Source organism: Phacochoerus africanus, chromosome 12 (assembly GCF_016906955.1).
Source record: "Phacochoerus africanus isolate WHEZ1 chromosome 12, ROS_Pafr_v1, whole genome shotgun sequence".
NCBI lineage: Eukaryota > Metazoa > Chordata > Mammalia > Artiodactyla > Suidae > Phacochoerus > Phacochoerus africanus.
Window position 1 is genome coordinate 25,780,451 of NC_062555.1, and position 19,937 is coordinate 25,800,387.

Below are 19,937 nucleotides of genomic sequence, written 5' to 3' on the forward strand. Positions count from 1 at the left end.
CCGGCCTACACCTCGGCCACAGAAACAGGAGATCCAAGCCACGTCTGCAACCTATACCACAGCTCATGACAACCCAGATCTTTAACCTACTGAGCAAGGCCAGGGATCGAACCCACAACCTCATGGTTCCTAGTTGGATTCATTTCTGCTGCGCCACCACGATGGGAACTCCAAGATTCTTAGTATATGTTTGCTCCCTTGCCCTCCTTCCCATGCAATTCACACTTGCTCCAAAATCATGCTGAAGTTTAGCACTTTTATAAACCACTAATTTTATTCAGAGCTGTATTTTCCAGAGCTGCATTGGAGAAACAGGTATCCGACACATGTGTCAGAAGACAAAAAAAGAAAGAAAGAAAAAAAATAAAAGAAAATGTGGAAGTGAACAACATTGAAACCTGGTAGATGCCGTGAACGCAATGATCTAATTTCTCTAGCAAATCAGCTGGAAATGTATTTCAAATTCCTTCCTCCCGCCATCATTTCAAAGATTGCTGTTGATAGTGATCAGCACAAACCTGTTTCTTTTTATTTTCATTCTCTTGCTTGAAAATGTCGGGAAGGCAACCGCCACAGAATGCTTTGAAGTACAGCTGTAATTTACCCCAAGATTTGAGAGTAACTTGAAGTAGGACGACATCTGGTAAATCGTCTCCTCTGCTTTATAGGAAGTCAAATTGAAACCAGTCTTAGTCTATACCCGGCTCCCTGGATGAAGGGGTAAGAATTATTGGAAACCATTCACGGGTCTCCCCCTGACCACAATATTCATTACCAATCATGGGCCTGCCTGACAATGAGGTATGGCATCTCCCAGCTCTGTGTAATATTTTAAATGGGATGACAAGTCGTTTTGTGATTTTTTTTTTTTTTAAAGGGAGAACAGGGGAAATTATGCAGAGGCAATGTGCACTTTTTGAAGAAAAATTTAATTGACCCAAGGCAATATTTTTCCTACATAGACAAAATAACAAACAGATGCTGACTCATTTTGACTGGCTTCCAAATGCAGTGACCCATGAGGTTAGTACTGACCACGGTGATGCTTGCTGTCCCAGTACATAGATTCAGGAGAGACCAGGGTTCTGGTTTCCTTTAGTTTATTTTTTCCAACCTGGGAAATCACAAAGTCTTGAAACCCCATTCCTCAATGGGTGACCTGGCCCCCCACTCTTCCTTTAGTTTCTTTGTCCCCCCCAGCTGTCCCCCCTCACCGCCCCCCCCCCCACTATTTGAAATAGTTTAATCCTCATGAAAATGCTTGGCTTCAAAAGATATCTTTTTAGGGAGTAAGTCCTATAAAATCTCTTTCTGAACATTCTTGGTATACATTTAAGGAAAATTATATTCCTCAAATCACATCTTAGTCATGAAATTATTCTGTATTCGCTGTTACCTTTGAGGAATGCTTGCCGGGGAGGTTATTCCCATTGCAAAAGATGCTACCAGGCTATAAGGCCAACCTGGAGTCTGCCTGTCCTTGTACTTGGACGCTCAGGAGGGAGGAGATGAGCTGGAAAGTACACACAAACTTCACCCCATTCGTGATCGGTGGTTCCCAGACATGGTCCCGCTGCAGTGAATGCGCAGACTGGATGGAGGGTTTAGCGGGCTGATAAGCATGGAAGACAGAGGGGGTTCCTGTATTTTAAAGTTGACCTTTTTAAAATAATCAATTGTCTTGGGAGTTCCCATTTGGCTCAGCAGGTTAAAAATCCATCTAGCATCCACGAAGATGCAAGTTCGATCCCTGGCCTTGCTCAGTGAGTTAAAGGATCTGACGCTGCAAGCTGCAGTGTAGGTTGCAGATGCAGTTTGGATCTCGTGATGCTTTGGCTGTGGTGTAGGCCGGCAGCTACAGCTCCCATTCGACCCCTGGTCTGGGAACTTCCATGTGCTGCACATGTGGCCCTAAAAAGGAAAAAAATTAAAAATCAAGGGTCTCAATAAGATGAGTTGGGGAAAGAGTTTCTCAAAGCTTCGTTCCCAGAACTGTCTGAAAAGTTATTGCAGCTTATCCCGTTGCCTTGGCCGTGTGCAAGAACATGGCGTTTCCCCGATGTTGTCAGGATAAATCTATCAGCCACTTTGTCCCTTCTAGAGAATATTTGCTTAACAGAAGCAGTTGGTAGGTTTTTTCTTCAGCCATGCCTCTAAACTTTGAGACTCTTATCCTTAGAATTAGTTTCTTCCATGTAGAAAGGGCTTTACTCCATGACTGATTTTTTTTATACTGTTGTGCATGCTGAATGTAGGGGCCCAGACCTCTGCTTACATACCTTCGGGAGTGGGGAACTCACTCCCACCCTGTCTAACAGTTGTTTCTTTGTACCGAAGTAACATAGGGTGACCTATAGCTTGCATCATTGGCAGCAGGGTATCTTTTGGCGTCATTGTCGGTCTTACATGTCCTCTCCTTGAGAACACAGAGAGTTGAAGAAACGTGTCTTGTATTATCCAAGCCATCACTGCCATCATGCTAAATACTCCCAGTTGCTTGTCATGATTTCATATGACTTCATTTTCAGACACTCCATCAGCCGCTTGCTGGCTTTGGAATACATTTGTTTATCTGCACTCCCAGTGCAGACTGACATAGCACTGTAACCTTCTCCTTCTGGAGCATGTTCTTCTCTTTTGCAGCCTAATATTGCCTTGACCTTCAGGCAGCCACATTCTATAGCTCAGTTTGGGTTGTTCTCACTCATGGTGTCACAGATTTCTGCTTCTTCCATCCTCAACCATTGAGGTCCATTTAGACCCAAGTGGCTTTTATCTACTCTCAATAAATTTCTCTGTGTTGTGTTCCACCCATCCCTACAACCCGAGGTTATTTTCATCCGCATCTGCCAGCCCTCTTCATGACACATCGCAACACACCTGAGAATTGTTCTTTCTGTGTCCGTCAGCAAGTCGTCCAACGGTGTCAGGTGTTTCTAAAATCGTGGAGTTAAGTCACGTGCTCTGACCTCTTGCTTGTGATTTCTGAAGAGGAACAGGACTGCTGGAGAGTCAGGCTTCTGAGCAAAAGGAACAGCTCTGTGTTCTGTCTGTCTTTTAATCTGGAGCCACAAAGCGATGCTGTAGACATGGCAGGATGGCTGGCAGAGACCCACCCCAGAGGCCGGGTGATTCTGTGCATATTCCCAAACCTCAGAGCCACGTCTTCTTATTAAGCGTTTTATCTCGTGAAAGTGCTGCTGTGCATTCAGAGATGTTAGCCTCTTCAAACGGATTGTTATATCTAACAGGACGCTTTGAAAGCTACCTGTAGTTGCCTGGAGCAGGTGGTCTCCAAATGCAGATTCTAAATGTAACGTTCCTGTAGGAAATCAAGGCAAATTCTGAAAAGGTAGCCTTTTCTGCGGGAGGCCTTCACGCACAGATGGCTGCCTAAGCAATTTCACTGTAGTTTAGCTAAACTGCGTCGTGTCTTACCTCTCCTCCAACCTCAGTGCAACCATATAACAACATTTAAATGTGCCAAAATAGGCTTTTGTCTCTGGTTAGCCTTGGGATGTAAAGACTTGAAGAAAGCAGTATCTTTAAGACGATGCTCTCCTCAAGTTCATCTGTGATTCCTGGATGGAGAAATTCGGGGGTCACATTTCAGGCGCCAGCTTCCCTGACCTCTCGGCAGCGGTAGCCACAGTTGACTATCCCTTCTTCCTGAAAACAGTCCTTCCCTCGGCTGATGAGGCATCCTTCTCTCTCGGTTCTCTTTCTTTCTTCTTCTCTTCTCGTCTTTTTTCCCCCTCCAGATCTCTGGTTGCCTAAGGGCTGAGTTCTTGGACCTCTCCTCTCCTCTTTTTAGAGTCACTTTCATGATGATTTCCTCCGTGTCTGTGACCTTAAATGCCACATTTACACCAAGTCTGAAATTACAATGGCCAGCCCAGAGTGTCTCCCCCTGAACCTCTGTATCTAACTGTTGACTAGACCCTTCCACTTGGATTTCTAATAGCGCATCTCAGATTTAATACGGAATCCCACTCCCCCCCGCCCCAAATCTGTTCCTCCTGTTTCCCTCCCCATCTCTGCAGATGGAAACTCAGGGCTTCAAGGTGCTCGCATCAAAGGCCTTGGAGATGAACTTGCCCCAGGAAATCCTGTTGGTTCTATTAGAACATTTCCAAAATCTGACGGCTTCTTCTCATCTTCACCATGATCAAGGATCCAAGCCACCGTCATTTCTCTCTTGAATTTCCGCTGTTAAATCTCTACTTTCTTTGGGGATTTTGCTCGCAGATTACCTTCTCCCAGAGTTCTTTCCTGACAACTCCACTTAAAATGACTACAGCTCAGCTGCCACCGCCTGCTCTCCCTAGTCCCTTTCGCTGCCTGACTTATTTTACACCGGAGGACCTACCACCACCTGGCATACTGTGTAATCTTCATCTTTGCCCCTGTCTGGTCTGTGCTCCACCAACTGAAGTATAAGCTGTAGACGTACAGGCACGTTTGTTCCTCTTATGTCATCTGTGCTTTGGAAGGTCAGCGTTCATGTTTATACATCTCAAGAGTTTTCCTGTCCATAGTATTGACATGTCAATGCATTAGAAATTTGTTTGACCACAAGAAATGTTGGGTGAGTTCAAAACAGCTTAGTGCTAGTTCTCTGCCCCCCAGGCCTCCCCTCCTCCCACCCAGGACCACAGGAAGACGAGTTGTTGTCTTCCTTGGTTCAGCTGCCTTGCCTTTAAGATTATTAGGGGTGTTGGAGTTCCCGTTGTGGCGCAGCAGAAGCGAATCCGACCAGGAATCATGAGGTTGCAGGTTCGATCCCTGACCTCGTTCAGTGGGTTAAGGATCAGGTGGTGCTGTGAGCTGTGGCGTAGGTCACAGACGTGGCTCGGATCTGGCGTTGCTATTGCTGTGGTGTAGGTCGGCAGCTGCAGTTCCAATTAGACCCCTAGCCTGGGAACCTCCATGTGCCGAGGGTACAGCCCTAAAAAAAGACAAAAAGACCAAAAAAAAAAAATTATTAGGGGTCCTTCCAAAAGAGGATCTGAGTTCTTGATTTCTAAATCTAATTCTTGATTTCTGTCCTTACAAGGAAAAGGCAGGTTTAATGCCGTTTGCTTGAGCATGCCCCCAAATAGCACCGCTGATGACTGTGTAGTCTGTATATACATGTAGCAGGAGGAGCTTTTGCCCCCAAATTTCTCCAAACCAAGCTGGAGTACAGCATTGTTTGCTACTTCACCTTTAGGCCTCACCTTTTTAAGGCAGTAAAGAAGAGGTTCAAAAGTTTATCTGCACACAGATCTTTTTTCTCTTTTGTGATCAGTGGATCTCAGCTATAAAGTATAAAGCAAAATCTAGTCATTTTCAGAATGAACTCAGACGTTCAGAACACCAGCCCAAATTGTCATTCTATTGAATAAGCCTGTCTTGAGCCTTTATAAATATGAATGTAGGGAGTTCCCCCTGTGGCTCAGTGGGATACAAACCTGACTAGCATCCATGAGGTTGCGGGTTCGATCTCTGGCCTCGCTCATCGGGTTAAGGATCTGGCACTGCCCTGAGCTGTGGTGTAGGTTGCAGACATGGCCCGGATCTGGCATGGCTGTGGTTGTGGTATAGGCTGGCAGCTGTAGCTCCGATTTGACCCCTAGCCTGGGAACTTCTGTATGCTGAAAGCACAGCCCTAAAAAGCAAATAAATAAATAAAAATTAAAATATGAATGTATTTGTGTGCACATATATATGCATTACTGTATATGTCTGCTTCATCTTTTGCTGCTGCTTGTGTGTGAGTCTTAAGATGTTCCCTCTTTGTTTTTTCTCCTCTATTTCGATATTAAAGAGTACGTGGCGGGCAGATTTGGCCAAGATGACGCCCCGGGATATGCCGCTTTTCATCTTGACAAGAGTTACGGAGAGGCCTTCGCCCTGTCCCTGTTTGTGCGAACGCGTCGTCCAACAGGCTTGCTTGTAGCTTTGGAAAACGGCACTTCCCAGTACGTCCGTGTTTGGCTAGAGCGTGGCCGGCTGGCAATGCTGACGCCAGGTTCTCCCAAATTGGCCGTAAACTTTGTTCTCAGCGATGGCAATGCCCACTTGATAACTTTGAAAATCAAGCCAAAGAAAATTGAACTGCAGCTGTCGTCACAAAACCTGGGATTTATTTCTGCTCCTACGTGGAAACTCCAAAGAGGGGATGGCATCTACGTTGGTGGACTGCCTGACCGACAAGAGACTGAGGCCAATGGCGGGTTCTTCAAAGGCTGTATTCAAGATATAAGGTTAAACGACGAGAACCTGGAATTCTTCCCCAATTCGACGAGCAGGGCAGTCCACAGTGCAGTTCTCGTCAACGTGAGCCAGGGCTGCCCCGGAGATAACATGTGCGAGGTGGGGTTTCTTCACATCAACTACATCCATACCGTGGGCTGAGGTTTATGACTGGTTATAGCTACCCTCCTATGTGAAAATGTTACGGATCCACCAGCCATAGAGCTGCACCTCACCAATATTCTCGCAGCGAGGCTGGGGGATGTATGTTGAGCCATGAAAACATGGCCTTGACCTTGTTGCCATCATGATCTGTTTGACCAACCAAGATAACCACATGCTTCTGTCCCCACAACGACCAAAGTATTTAAGAATTATCCTATTTTAATTCCCAAATTCGTCATGGCATCTCAGAGGTTCAATCGAATTAACTCATTTTGAAAGATACTGTAGCAAAAAAAAAAAAAAAAAAAAAGATAGGGAGTTCCTCTCATAGTGCAGCGAAAACAAATCTGACTAGGAACCATGAGGTTGCAGGTTTGATCCCTGGCCTCACTCAGTGGGTTAAAGATCCCACGTTGCTGTGGCTGTGGTGTAGGCCGGTGGCTACAGCTCCGATTAGACCCCTAGCCTGGGAACCTCCATATGCCATGGGTGTGGCCCTAAAAAGCAAAAAAAAAAAGATACCATTAATTTTATCTTAAACACCCAACTACCATTGTTTTGAACATCTATTTAGTCAATAAGATAAAAAAAAAAATCTGAGTGGTATCTTCCTCCTGGGATTTGGATTTGAAATTTTCTGAAATATCATTACTCAGAGCCCATGCTTTATATATTTTATGTGCTCTTTTAAAAGCTACTTCATTATGGGAATGTGTCGGCTCTGCATGACCTTTTCTTTAAAGGAAATAGAAGGAAGCACATTTATACCTTTTGAACATTTTTTTGTGTGTGTCTTTTTAGGGCCGAACCTGCGGCACATGGAGGTTCCCAGGCTAGGGGTCAAATCAGAGCTACAGTTGCCGGCCTACACCACAGCCACAGCGATACTAGATCCGAGCCTGACTTCGACCTACACCACAGCTCACGGCAACGCCAGATCCTTAACCCACTGAGCGAGGCCAGGGATCGAACCCACAACCTCATGGTTCCTAGTCGGATTCGTTTCTGCTGTGCCACAGTGGGAACTCCCCTTTTGAACATTTATTGAGCTGTGACTTTTGCCATGCAAGGGGCTTGCTTCTAGATATACAAAAATGAGCTGTGGCCGTGGCTCCGATTTCATGCCTTGGCTGGGAACTTCCATATGCCACAGGTGCAGCCCTGAAAGGAAAAAAAAAGTCAAAAAAATTAAAAAAATAAATATACAAAAATGAATCATTGTGGCATTGCTGGAGGGGCACCTCCCACGTGCCAGGCACTATTTACATGGATCAATCCATTTCATTCTGTGGACGGACACTGAGTAAAGCAGGCGTTGTTCTTCTCTCCATTTATGTGGTGAATAGATGGGAAAACTGACATTTCGAAAGGTTAGGCCATTAGCTTAGAGCACGTGTTCATAGTGGAATGGGCATAGATGCGGACTGAGCTCTCAGAAATTCCTCAATGAATGCTTGTGTTTTGAATACTTTGTGAGACACGGTGTGAAAACTCAAATTATAATGGTATACTTTGGATTCAGAGGCAGAGCAACTTGGGGGCAGCGGTGTCACTCTGTGGGGACACCCAGAGCATCCAAGCAGCCGCTCCTCCTTGACTTTTGATGGCATCTTGAACAATGAGAGGGACCTCAGTTTCCTCACTGGTGAAAACAGGGTAATAGTCTCTAACTTTCCAAACGATTGTTAGTGTCACTGAGGGTGCCTGGTAGTTTGTAAGTTACGAGGAATATTATTACGCCCTTTAAAATCCTCCTTGTGTTTCAAGAGGGCCATTTTATATTTTTTTCTTTATTTCCCATTTCCTATCTCGAAGGTAGCAGTACGTTTATTCTATTTATTAACTTATGGATATTGAGAGTCCAGTGTGTCAATATATAGGAAATGAGCATCAACAGATCTGGGTCTTAACTTCTCTCTTTTCCGTAGTTGGTTGCCAGTGCTCCTGATGCCTCTGACTTATTTTCTGCTCAGGCCACCCCCTGTCACAATGGAGGTGTCTGCTACTCGCTCTGGGACGACTTCTTCTGCTCCTGCCCTGCGCACACAGCTGGGAAAGCCTGTGACAAGGTTCGCTGGTGTGAGCTCAGCCCGTGCCCTCCCTCCGCCCAGTGCCAGGAGGTGCCTCGAGGATTTGAATGTAGGTGGCCGTCACCTTTTCATCCATCCATTGCAAATGCCCCATGAGTCAACCCATAAAAGGAGTACAGAGACAAATCCAGCTTTCCAGAGAAAGCTGTGGTGGCTTCCCCCAGCGTGAGTGATCATATAACCAAGCGAACACGAGGATAGGAAACCTGAGTGGCCTCACACCTCCTCCGGCCCTGGGGATCCTGGGTGGGAACTGGGGGGTCATAACAACACCAACCCTGGACCCTTGATCACTGAAGGCCCATTCCTAGGGTAAGAATTAACCAGGTGGTATTTGGCTTTTCTTTCCCGGTTGTTGGCCATGCAGAGTAAGAGTGCCTGTGCAAACACATTGCCACTGCTTAACGAGGAGCCCTCCAGCAATAATCCGTGTCTCACATCTGTGGCTTCCTCTGTAAATAAGGATAAAACATCCGCTTGGTAGGGAGATAAATCCCTGTGTGTGTGGATGATCACATGGCCTCGTGTGTAGAGAGTCACACGCACTGGGCACTTGATTGAGGTTTGCAGCGAGTATTTCCATCCATCTGAGTGGTTTTCCTGCTCATCTTCAGCCCTCCTGGACACACCTTCCCAAGAGTTAGAAATCTGAATACTGCCGGCAAAATTCTAACATATCTACAAACCAGCCGCTTTGCCATTTAGTCTGTCTTTCTCCTGCTTCAGATGATGCACAGTTCACTCTATAGCCAGCCATCTATGTTTGCACTCAATTCTTTTTTTTTTTTTGTATTTTTGCCTTTTCTAGGGCTGCTCCTGCGGCATATGGAGGTTCCAGGCTAGGGGTCTAGTCAGAGCTGTAGCTGCCAGCCTACACCACAGCCACAGCAACGTGGGATCCGAGCGGTGTCTGCGACCTACACCACAGCTCATGGCAATGCCGGATCCTTAACCCACTGAGCAAGGCCAGGGATCGAACCCGCAACCTCATGGTTCCTAGTGGGAATCGTTAACCACTGCGCCACAATGGGAACTCCTGCACTCAATTCTAATCTCTTTCCCTTACCCAAAGCTGTTGCTTCTAAAATTTTTCTTCATTCACCATCATCATCGATTTTTCCATCAGCGCATAAACATACTGTCAAATTTCTCATTACCAGCTCTTTGCCATGGCAGCTACCACCATCCACGTACCTGCTTCCTTCCTTCTTCTTCTTTTTTTTTGTCTTTTTAGGGCCACACCCATGGCATATGGAGATTCCCAGGCTAGGGGTCAACTCAGAGCTGTAGCCGCTGGCCTACGCCAGAGCCACAGCAGTGCCAGACCCGAGCCACGTCTGCGAGCTACACCACAGCTCACGGCAACACCGGATCCTTAGCCCACTGAGTGAGGCCAGGGATCGAACCTGCATTCTCATGGGTGCTAGTTGGATTCATTTCCACTGAGCCACGATAGGAACTCCTGTGCTCCCTTTCTCAGTGAAAGAAACCCTCTATGAGTTTCCCTTGATATGCATTGGTGTCTCACTCTCTTCTTTCCTTCACCCCATCAGTCAGGCCCCCACAGCCCACGACCACCTCTACCCAGACTCTCTCAACCCAGAGCTGCACGAGTGGCGTTCATGCTTCATTCCGTTTTCTACCCAGATGCCCTCTTTCTCAGCTTTACTCTTCTTCATGGCTCTTATCATCCTTAGATGTTTTGTTTACTTGTTCATCATCTTTCGCTCAGTTGAATGTAAGTTTCAAAAGGGAAGGAAATTTTCTATTTGGTTTCTCATGTAACGCTTAGCGCTTAGAACAGTACCAAACATATAGAAGGTTGTCAATAAATATTTGTAACATGAATTCATTTTTTTCTTCAATTTAACTCAATATTTTACTTAACTGCTTTAGACGTTAAGTACAGTATCTGCATACAATTAAAAAATACATGTGGGAAAACAGCACACAAAAATAATGATCTGGAGTTCCCGTTGTGGCTCAGTGGTTAACGAATCCAACTAGGAACCATGAGGTTGCGGGTTTGATCCCTGGCCTTGCTCAGTGGGTTAAGGATCCGGCGTTGCCATGAGCTGTGGTGTAGGTTGCAGATGCGGCTCGGATCCTGCGTTGCTGTGGCTCTGGTGTAGGCTGGCAGCTACAGCTCTGACTAGACCCCTAGCCTGGGAACCTCCATATGCCATGGGAGTGGCCCAAGAAATGGCAAAAAGACAAAAAAAAAAAAAAAAGATCTGAATCTAAATGGTGGGCTGACCTCAGACCATTATCAACAACATTGTATTTAGACTGAGACCCAAAGTGAGAATATGTTTACTTTTATGTTTCTGTATTTTAAAATCATATTTATATATCAAAATGGTATGTGAAATGCATTGCCCTGTGTGTATATTTGGGGAAGTTTTCTAAAAGAATACATATACTCTTATGTTTCATAAGAAATAATATATCACACACATGTACAAATCACAAAGAACAAGATCAGGTTTCTCATATGGCATAGGATTTTTATTTATTTATTAAATGATTTTTATTTTTTTCTCCCATTATGGTTGGTTTACAGGGTTCTGTCAGTTCCTACTGCACAGCAAAGTGACCCAGTCACATACATATATACATACATTCTTTTTCTCACATTATCCTCCATCATGTTCTATCCCAAGTGACTAGATAGAGTTGCCTGTGCTACACAGCAGGGTCTCATTGCTTATCCGTTCCAAAGGCAATAGTTAACATCTATTAACCCCAGATTCCCAGTCCATCCCACTCTCCTCCCCGCCCCTGCCTTGGCAACCACAGGTCTGTTCTCCAAGTCCATGAGTTTCTTTTCTCTGGAAAGGTTCATTTGTGCCATATATTAGATTCTAGACTTAAGTGATATCACATGGTATTTGTCTTTCTCTTTCTGACTTATACTGTTCTCCATAGTGGTTGTGCCAATTTACATTCCCACCAACCGTGTAGGAGGGTTCCCTTTTCTCCACACCCTCTCCAGAACTTTTTATTTGTTGACTTGTTAACAATGGCCATTCTGACCAGTGTGTGGTGGTACCTCATAGTAGTTTTGATTTGCATTTCTCTAATAATTAGTGATGTTGAGCATTTTTTCATGTGCTTGTTGGCCATCTGTATATATTTGGAGAAATGTCTACTCAGGTATTTTGCCCATTTTTCAATTGGGTGGTTGGTTCTCTTGTCACTGAGTTGTATAAGTTGTTTTTATATTTTAGAGATTAAGCCCTTGTCAGTTGCATTGTTTGCCTTTTTGTTTTTCTGGCACAGAATTTTAAATGCCACCTTTTCCCATTGTTCTGCCTCTGAATTGTGTAAAGTCGTTTACTAGTTACTAACTTTATTGTGAATCTTCTGATAGAAATAATAAAGTTGTTAGTCCTAGTTATATTTTACAAGGGGTTTAAATCATTTTGAGCATTTTCACAAGGAAAAAGAGTAGGGTTTCTGGAAACAGCGGCAGACCAGAACCACACCCCAGGTGCACAGCTCTCAGTCTCCTGGAAAAGGGTTTGGATGTCCCAGTGTCAGAAAGGCTGCTGTGTTGCCGCTATAGAAAGAGGAGAAGGTTTGCCTCTGACCTTTCACAACGTTTCAGTAACATTCCTTTAAGTACGACTTCTCTTAATGAAGGAGGAACATGTAAATCAAAGGAGGGTGAACTTGTCCTGACAGCTATGAGCCCTAGAATTCACTCCTGCTACTTTGTGTAATTTCAACTTCATGTGATCTCATGACCCTATTGTATTTTTTTTTTAAAGAAAGATATATTGAGAAGGTAGTTCTGATAGAATAACATACTGGAGCCTACAGCTCATGCCTTTAGAACTTCATTCACTTCTATCCCTGCATCCTATCTGAAAACAGAGACTTATGCATCACAGGCCAGCTTAGATACAGGTGTGTTTATTATGATGAAGTTCCCTGAAGAAAAGGCAAAGCATAAGTGTTGATATGTATACTGTGATTTTACTTAGATCACGAGAAGTGATTTCCATGAGCTCAAGCCATGTCAGTAAAATGAATTTAAACAGATGATGGACCGTGTTCTTCCTTCAGGAGTTGGAGGCTAACGAGATCTGTCATGCTAACATTTACATTAAAAATGTGGAATGAGGCACTTCTTACCCTTTTCTTCCCTATTCCCAATCCCAAACTTGCTGGGAAAAAACAAACACACCACAGTCAAAAGCAATAAAATCAAAGGAAATTTTAATCCAGTCAAAAGATCCACTGGAATGACACCCTTGACTTTATTCCTGCTAGGGTTTCTGGTCATTATCTCACTTTTCAGAATTAAAGATTGAGTTATTTTTATAGATTATTCATTCAGTAATATTTCCTGAGCACCTCATGTACCCCACACAGAGTTCCAGGCCTAGGGACTTAGTGATAACCTACACAGAGAAGGCCCGCGATTGCAAGGAAGCTAATGCAATCACGTTCTAGGAGGAAAGACAGACAAGGAACAAGAAGGAAAATTCACATTTTAATCTCAAGTAGTTACAAGAATGGCATCAGGAAAACAGAGCCAAGTAATTGAAAAGAGAGTGGATTTGAGGGGAGGCACTTTCATTTGGATAGTCCGGAGAAGCTGCTCAGAGGAGGTGACATTTGAGCATGTTTTTTTTTTTTTTTTTTGTCTTTTTGCCATTTCTTGGGCCGCTCCCGCGGCATATGGAGGTTCCCAGGCTAAGGGCCAAATCGGAGCTGTAGCCACCGGCCTATGCCAGAGCCACAGCAACGCAGGATCCAAGCCGAGTCTGCAACCTACACCACAGCTCACGGCAATACCGGATCCTTAACCCACTGAGCAAGGGCAGGGACCGAACCCGCAACCTCATGGTTCTTAGTCGGATTCGTTAACCACTGCGCCACAGCGGGAACTCCTTGAGCACGTATTATGTTGAGAAAGAGCCCAATATCTTCCTAATTCAACTAACAGCGAGAGTAAAAGACCTGGGTTGGGAACAAGTTTGGTGTCTTCCAAAAGCAGCCCAAGGTTTTTGTGGCTGTAGCCCGCGAAGGAGAAAGAGTGGCCGGAAATGACGTTGGCGCTGGTCAGGGGTCAGGTCACATTAACGGTGTCTGCCAAGTTTAGGATTTAGGAGCCCTTCCTGGGTGTGATGGTGGCCAGGGAGGTCTTGAGCTCAGTTGTGGTTGGTACCTCGCTCTGCGGAGCAACAGAAGCTGGGACGTGGAGAAGTAATTGGAATAGTCTACACATGAAGCATTAGTGGTTGGGTGTGATGCCCCACATGGGAGTAAAGACAGTGTTTTAAGGTCAATTTCTACTGAAAGCTGGAAGAAAATGAGAACAGAGAATCGACCCCTGGCCTGGGTAACACAGAGGTCATGTGACCTTGACAGCAGTGGCTTCTGCGATGCGAGGGGAACAAAAGGCTGAGCGGAATGTGTGAAAAAGAAAATGAGAGATGAGAAAGGGGAGGCAAGGTAAATAAATATAAACTCTTTGGAGAAGTTTTGCTGGAAAAGGAAACAGAGAAATAAGCAAGCTCCCGGATGGCAGGAGGTCAGGGTAGCACTCGGGGATCTTGGGTGTGTTTTTATTTTTCAAGATTGGAGCAATTGCAGCATGTTTGTGTGCTGATGGGATTCCACAAAAAGGCGGGGAGATGATGGTGCAGAACAGAAAGAGGTTGTGTGTAGAAACGTTACCCAAAAAGGGTGAAAGTGAATGGGATCTGAAGCGTGACGGGGAGCGCTGTTTTCCACTTGCAGGGAAAACCCAGTTCCCCACTGCCTGGGTGTTTCCCTGCCACTGTGACACTAGGACCACACTCATGACACTTCCAACACCTGATGTTTGGGGTCCCCCCCCCAAAGCAGTTCTGCAAGACCAGCTGGCTGTCCTATAGTGTATTTCAATTTAACTCAGTTCTGACACTGTCTACCAGGAGAGAGTGTCACATCTCACAGCTTAAGGGCTCAGTCCCTCTAGATGACCCCCGCCCACTTCAGATGCCAATGCAAGTTCAGGTTGTCACCTGTGCTTCTCACCCATTGTCTATATACCTCAGGTTCCCACGCCCCCCAATCTGGGTTCAGTTAATTTGCCAGAGCAGCTCACAGGACTTGGGGAGATAACGTACCTCATCTGCCAGTGTGTTACAGGACATGATAAAGGATCCAGATGAACAGCCAGTGAAAAGCTACACAGAGTGAGGTCTCAGAGGATCCGAGGAGCTGGGGTGCATGCCCTTCGAGTGCACATGTGCTGAACAGCTTGGAAGCTCTCTGAACCCCACACTTTGGGGGATTCTATGCAGGCTTCCTTCTGGAGGCATGACCGATTATCAACTCCATTTTCCAACCTCTTCCCTCCCTGGATGATGGGGCTGGGGCTTTGAATTCCAAGTTTGGATCCTGGCTTGGTCTTCCCGATGATCAGCCCCAAACCAGGACCCATCCAGGAGCCCACCTGGAGTGGTGTCGTTAGAACAGAAGATGCTCCCAGGGCTCTTATCCCTTAGGGACTGACTGGGGTTTTATGAGCCCTAGGTGAGGAACCAGGGACAGAGAACAATAGATATTTTTTCTCTTACTGTACAGATGGGAATAAAGACAATGCATCCATTATAGCAGAATGGGAAGCAGAACGGATCCAGATTTGTTAGGTTTACGTACGAAGTGGAAGCCCGAAGCAGTTCTTCTTTCTCCTGGTTTCTCATGAAAGCATCAAAGGAGATCATAAGCTGAGATAGGGTTAGATTTTTTAAGAGATAAAGGAAGCTGTGAATTCACGATCTCAGAGAATTGGAAAAACACTGTAATAGAAAAATGCAATAAGTTTGCCCCAAAGTGCTGGGGTCACATTGCAACACGTGGACATAGAGTAGAGCAGTTGACATGGTTGTGTAATTTTTCCCAGCCGCAGGATGCCACTTGGAGTTAGGCACAGATTGGCACCTTGGCGCATAACTGGAGTTTGCCAGGTAGAAAATCAGTCATTCGCTACTTTAAAAAATGTTTTCATTTAAAAATTTTTATTTTTTCTGTAAAATAAAGGCTTGGCATTCTGGCTTAACGAACTATTAGCCACATGACCATGAGAAAATTGCTTAACGTACATAAGCCGCAATCTATGCTTCTATAAAATAGAGATGATACTCCTTACACACCTGTATTCAAGAATTTTGTTAGAAATAATATAAAAGCAGCTAACACAGTACCTAGTCTGTATCAGACACTCGCTCTATGATGGTAGTAACATAATGATCACTCACGTTAACAAAGGTGATTTAAGCAAACTTTGTGGATTTAATAAAGCTGCTGATTGGTGTTCCCGTCTGTCTTTAGGTATTGCAAACGCCATTTTTACTGGGCAAAGCAGTGAAATAGTATTCAGGAGTAACGGGAATATTACCAGAGACCTCACCAACATCACATTCGGTTTCCGAACCAGGGATGCAAACATGACCATACTGCAAGCAGAGAAGGAGCCCGAGTTCCTTCATGTTAGCATTCGAGAATCCCGGTTATTATTTCAACTGCAAAGTGGCAACGGTGTTCACATGCTGAGTCTGGCAAGTTTGCAGCCAGTGAATGACGGCTTATGGCACCACGTGACCCTCTCCATGACAGACCCACGGGCCCAGGCTTCCAGGTGGCAAATGGAAGTGGACCACCCAGCACCTCTTGTGACCAGTGCAGTGGCCACCGGGAGCCTTGACTTCCTGAAGGATGATATAGACATTCACGTGGGTGGCCAAGCTACTGACAACACGCAGGGCCTGCGAGGGTGTCTAAGTACAATAGACATCAGTGGCATTCATCTCTCTTACTTTGAAAACGTTCCCGGTTTCATGAATAAACCTCAGGAGGAGCAGTTTCTCAAAATCTCTAAAAATCCAGTGGTTACTGGCTGTTTGCCATTCAACGCCTGCAACTCCAACCCCTGCTCGCATGGAGGACGCTGTGAAGACATGTATCGTTCTTATCACTGCACCTGTCCTGGGGGATGGTCAGGGACACACTGTGAACTTGACGTTGATGAATGCCTTTCAAACCCCTGTTTCCATGGCAACTGCTCCGACAGCGTTGCAGCCTATCACTGCACATGTGAGCCTGGATACACCGGTGTGCACTGTGAAGCGGTTACAGACAATTGCCAGAATCACCAGTGTGCAAATGGGGCCACCTGCATCAGTGACGCCAAGGGCTATTCTTGCCGCTGTCCTGGGAATGTCACGGGAACATTGTGCAGGTGAGCATGAAGTCTACCCAAAGTTTGTTGTTTGGAGCTGTGTTCTAAGTCTTCAGACTGGAACTATCTCTCGGCAGGTATACACACACACACACAGGCTGCGCTGAGCGGGGAGGGGGGTGGGGTGGGGGGGTGGGGGTGATGTTGGTTGTGCCCATCACGGTTTGGTCCTGTGAGGACAGGATCTCACCTGCTGGCATGTTCTATAAAGAGGATGGGTAGGGCTTGGACCAGACTTGAAGCAAAATATTTTCTTCGTCATCTCTGTTGGAATATGTCTCATGAACTCCAGCCCCACCATCTGACAGCCTGAAGGCCTCAGGAAGCAAATGCATTTACAGTAAATGCCAGAGCAGAATTTTTGTACTATTGGAGCAAGCATGACTCCTACTTCTAAACTGATATCCTGGGTTATTTCAGGCAGGTAAACTTACACAATTCTGAAAAGACGACGTTAAAGTGTAATTTCAGAAAGGTGAAATCCTCACTCTCAGAATGAACATGTTTTGAGAATTTTGTCACTAAAATCAGGGAACCAGCAGGATAAAAATCAGGATGTCAAAGGGCAATCTAATTATATACATAGTGTGTGTGTATATATATGTGTATATATATATATATATATATATATATATACACACATCTGTAAATAAAAATAAGGAATTGAATTTACTAACACATGCAAAACTATTTCACGGCCTATAAGCTAACAAAATTAGTATTTGCAACCGTCTTTTCTACAGTGTGCCAAGTATTGATTGTACCACTGCAAATTCATTTGCATTTCAGTGAACAAGATCCATTTGTATTGCGATACTTTTCTACAACTTACAGAGTTATAAAATAGTGTGGTAAGGAAAATCTAAGCATACACCTTAGAAGGTCAGATAATCCTGAAGGTCTTTTATATAACACCCAGCATTCCATCGAGAGACTACCCAGTGATTTCTGCTGCCCATTTCAAAGTATTTCACAGACTTTTCTGAAACTATAAAGCTTAGTTCTGATAATCACCCCCATTCATGTTAGAAAACAGAAATAGCAATGACTACTTTCCTGCTAAGTCTCATTGCTTTAATATTTCCACGTAAGCGGAATTCATTATTGTTCTTATAACTTAGACTTGTTTTAAGTTCACTGACCAATCGAGTTGTTATGGGGACATGAGAAGATTATTTCTTTTCTTTTCTTTTTTTTTTTGCCTTTTTGTCATTTCTTGGGCCGCTCCCGCGGCACATGGAGGTTCCCTGGCTAGGGGTCGAATCGGAGCCATAGCCGCCGGTCTACACCAGAGCCACAGCAGCACGAGATCCGAGCCACGTCTTCGACCTACACCACAGCTCATGGCAGCACCAGATTCTTAACCCACTGAGCAAGGCCAGGGATCGAACCCGCAACCTCATGGTTCTTAGTCGGATTCGTTAACCACTGTGCCACAATGGGAACTCTGAGAAGGTTATTTCTAACAAGTAATACATACCTCGACTTTGACACGAATGCCTGAAGTGGGCTGGCAGCCTGCAGACATACTAATTCAGAAGTGGTACCTTCAGTGGGTGAATCTCCTCGCAGAAACAGCATGTAGCCTTACCTATAAGAAAATGTATTTCTCTCCATAACATTTATTGTTGTTCAGAGCCTATGAAGACCAGACTCAGGGCTAGATGTTGAGTGTTGACATTCCAATAAAATGTCAATTCTCATAAGTTAATCAACTCATTTGGGAACAGATAAACTGAATGTCGAAAAGCAAAAGTCATCCAGGATCAAAACGAACAGTACTGGGAGTTCCTTTCGTGGCTCAGAGGTTAATGAACCCGACTAGCATCCATGAGGATGTAGGTTCGATCTCTGGCCTCGCTCAGTGTGTTAAGGATCCAGCATGGTGTAGGTCACAGATGCAGCTCGGATCCTGCACTGTTGTGGCTGTGACGTAGGCTGGCAGCTGTAGCTCTGATTTGACCTCCATATACTGAGGGTGCGGCCCTAAAAAGCAAAAAAGAAAAAAAACCGAAAAACAAAAAAAACAAAACCAAAAAAACACAGTACTACCCTGATGACTTAGGACAAGTAAAATAAACAAATCTGCCCCAGTAATCAATGCTCCATATTTTTTTTTCTGCCTAATTTATCAAAGTCAAGTTCTCCAAGATTAAAAGTTCTCAAAAGTACTTTCAAAAGTGCTTTCTAATGTGATTCAAAAATTGTTTATTAAATGCAAGATGTAGACACAGCTTCGTATTTGCATTGCTAATTGACCTCTTTCAAAGCCAGTTGACATTTTTGGCTCTTTTGAAAAGTCCTTATGATATTTTCTCTTTAAAGTTGGATTGATTAGTCCTTATGGGCAGAGACACACTTCACAACATACAGACCATTTGCTCCATACTAGTTGCAGTGCACACAGCAGGACAAAATTAAATTCATCTTCTATTTCTTGAATATTAACAATGTATCTGGTTCTGCACACAACATGCAGAGTGTGTTGGAGGACCTGAACAACATCTTAAAATCTTTTTTTATGTGCGTGTCTTTTGTTTTTTTAGGGACGCACACGCGGCATATGGAGGTTCCCAGGCTAGGGGTTGAATCAGAGCTGCAGCTGCCAGCCTACGTCGCAGCCCCAGCCACACAGGATCGGAGCTGCATCTGTGACCTACACCACAGCTCACGACAACACTGGATCCTTCACCCACTGAGTGAGGCCAGGGACCGAACCTGCGTATTCATGCATACGAGTCAGGTTTGTTAACCACTGAACCACGACGGGAACTCCACCTCTTTAATAAATCTTTTTAACCAGTGTCTTCACACCACTGGTGTGGATCTTGCAATAACATTCTGCTTAGCTTCTAACAGCGTGTTCTGCTTTTCATAAGGATTCCTTAATATAGACACCTCTGTTGTTATACCCAAGAGCCTCACCTGGAAGTCACGTGTAGTCACAGCCACGTGTTGTCTATGAACCCCTCCCTTCCCCCCCCCCCCCCCCGCCCCGCCCGGACAGCATTTGGCTCTCATTCTGCTCAGCTCTGAATGATAACACGGGGGCAGCAGGTGTTGGCAGGGCAACCGGAGTTCAGCAGTGAGAAGCCACAGAGAAATCACACGAGCGCTTGGGTAGCAGAGTGCTGTCCTTTCTTTCCTGGCCTGTGTAGAGAGGCAGCTTTTCTACGGCCTGTGGCAGTTTAGTGGCCACGCAGAGG

The 19,937-nt window shown here is 45.0% G+C and overlaps 1 protein-coding gene across 1 annotated transcript in view; it reads left to right on the top strand.

The window, feature by feature from the left end:
* The window catches only part of CRB1 (crumbs cell polarity complex component 1), a 198,258-nt gene that overhangs the window by 134,810 nt on the left and 43,511 nt on the right, over positions 1 to 19,937 (top strand). Inside the window, exons 7-9 of the mRNA XM_047755432.1 lie at positions 5,810 to 6,357; positions 8,376 to 8,541; positions 15,825 to 16,731. Coding sequence (XP_047611388.1) covers positions 5,810 to 6,357; positions 8,376 to 8,541; positions 15,825 to 16,731 — 1,621 coding nt within the window. The remainder of the gene's footprint in view (positions 1 to 5,809; positions 6,358 to 8,375; positions 8,542 to 15,824; positions 16,732 to 19,937) is intronic.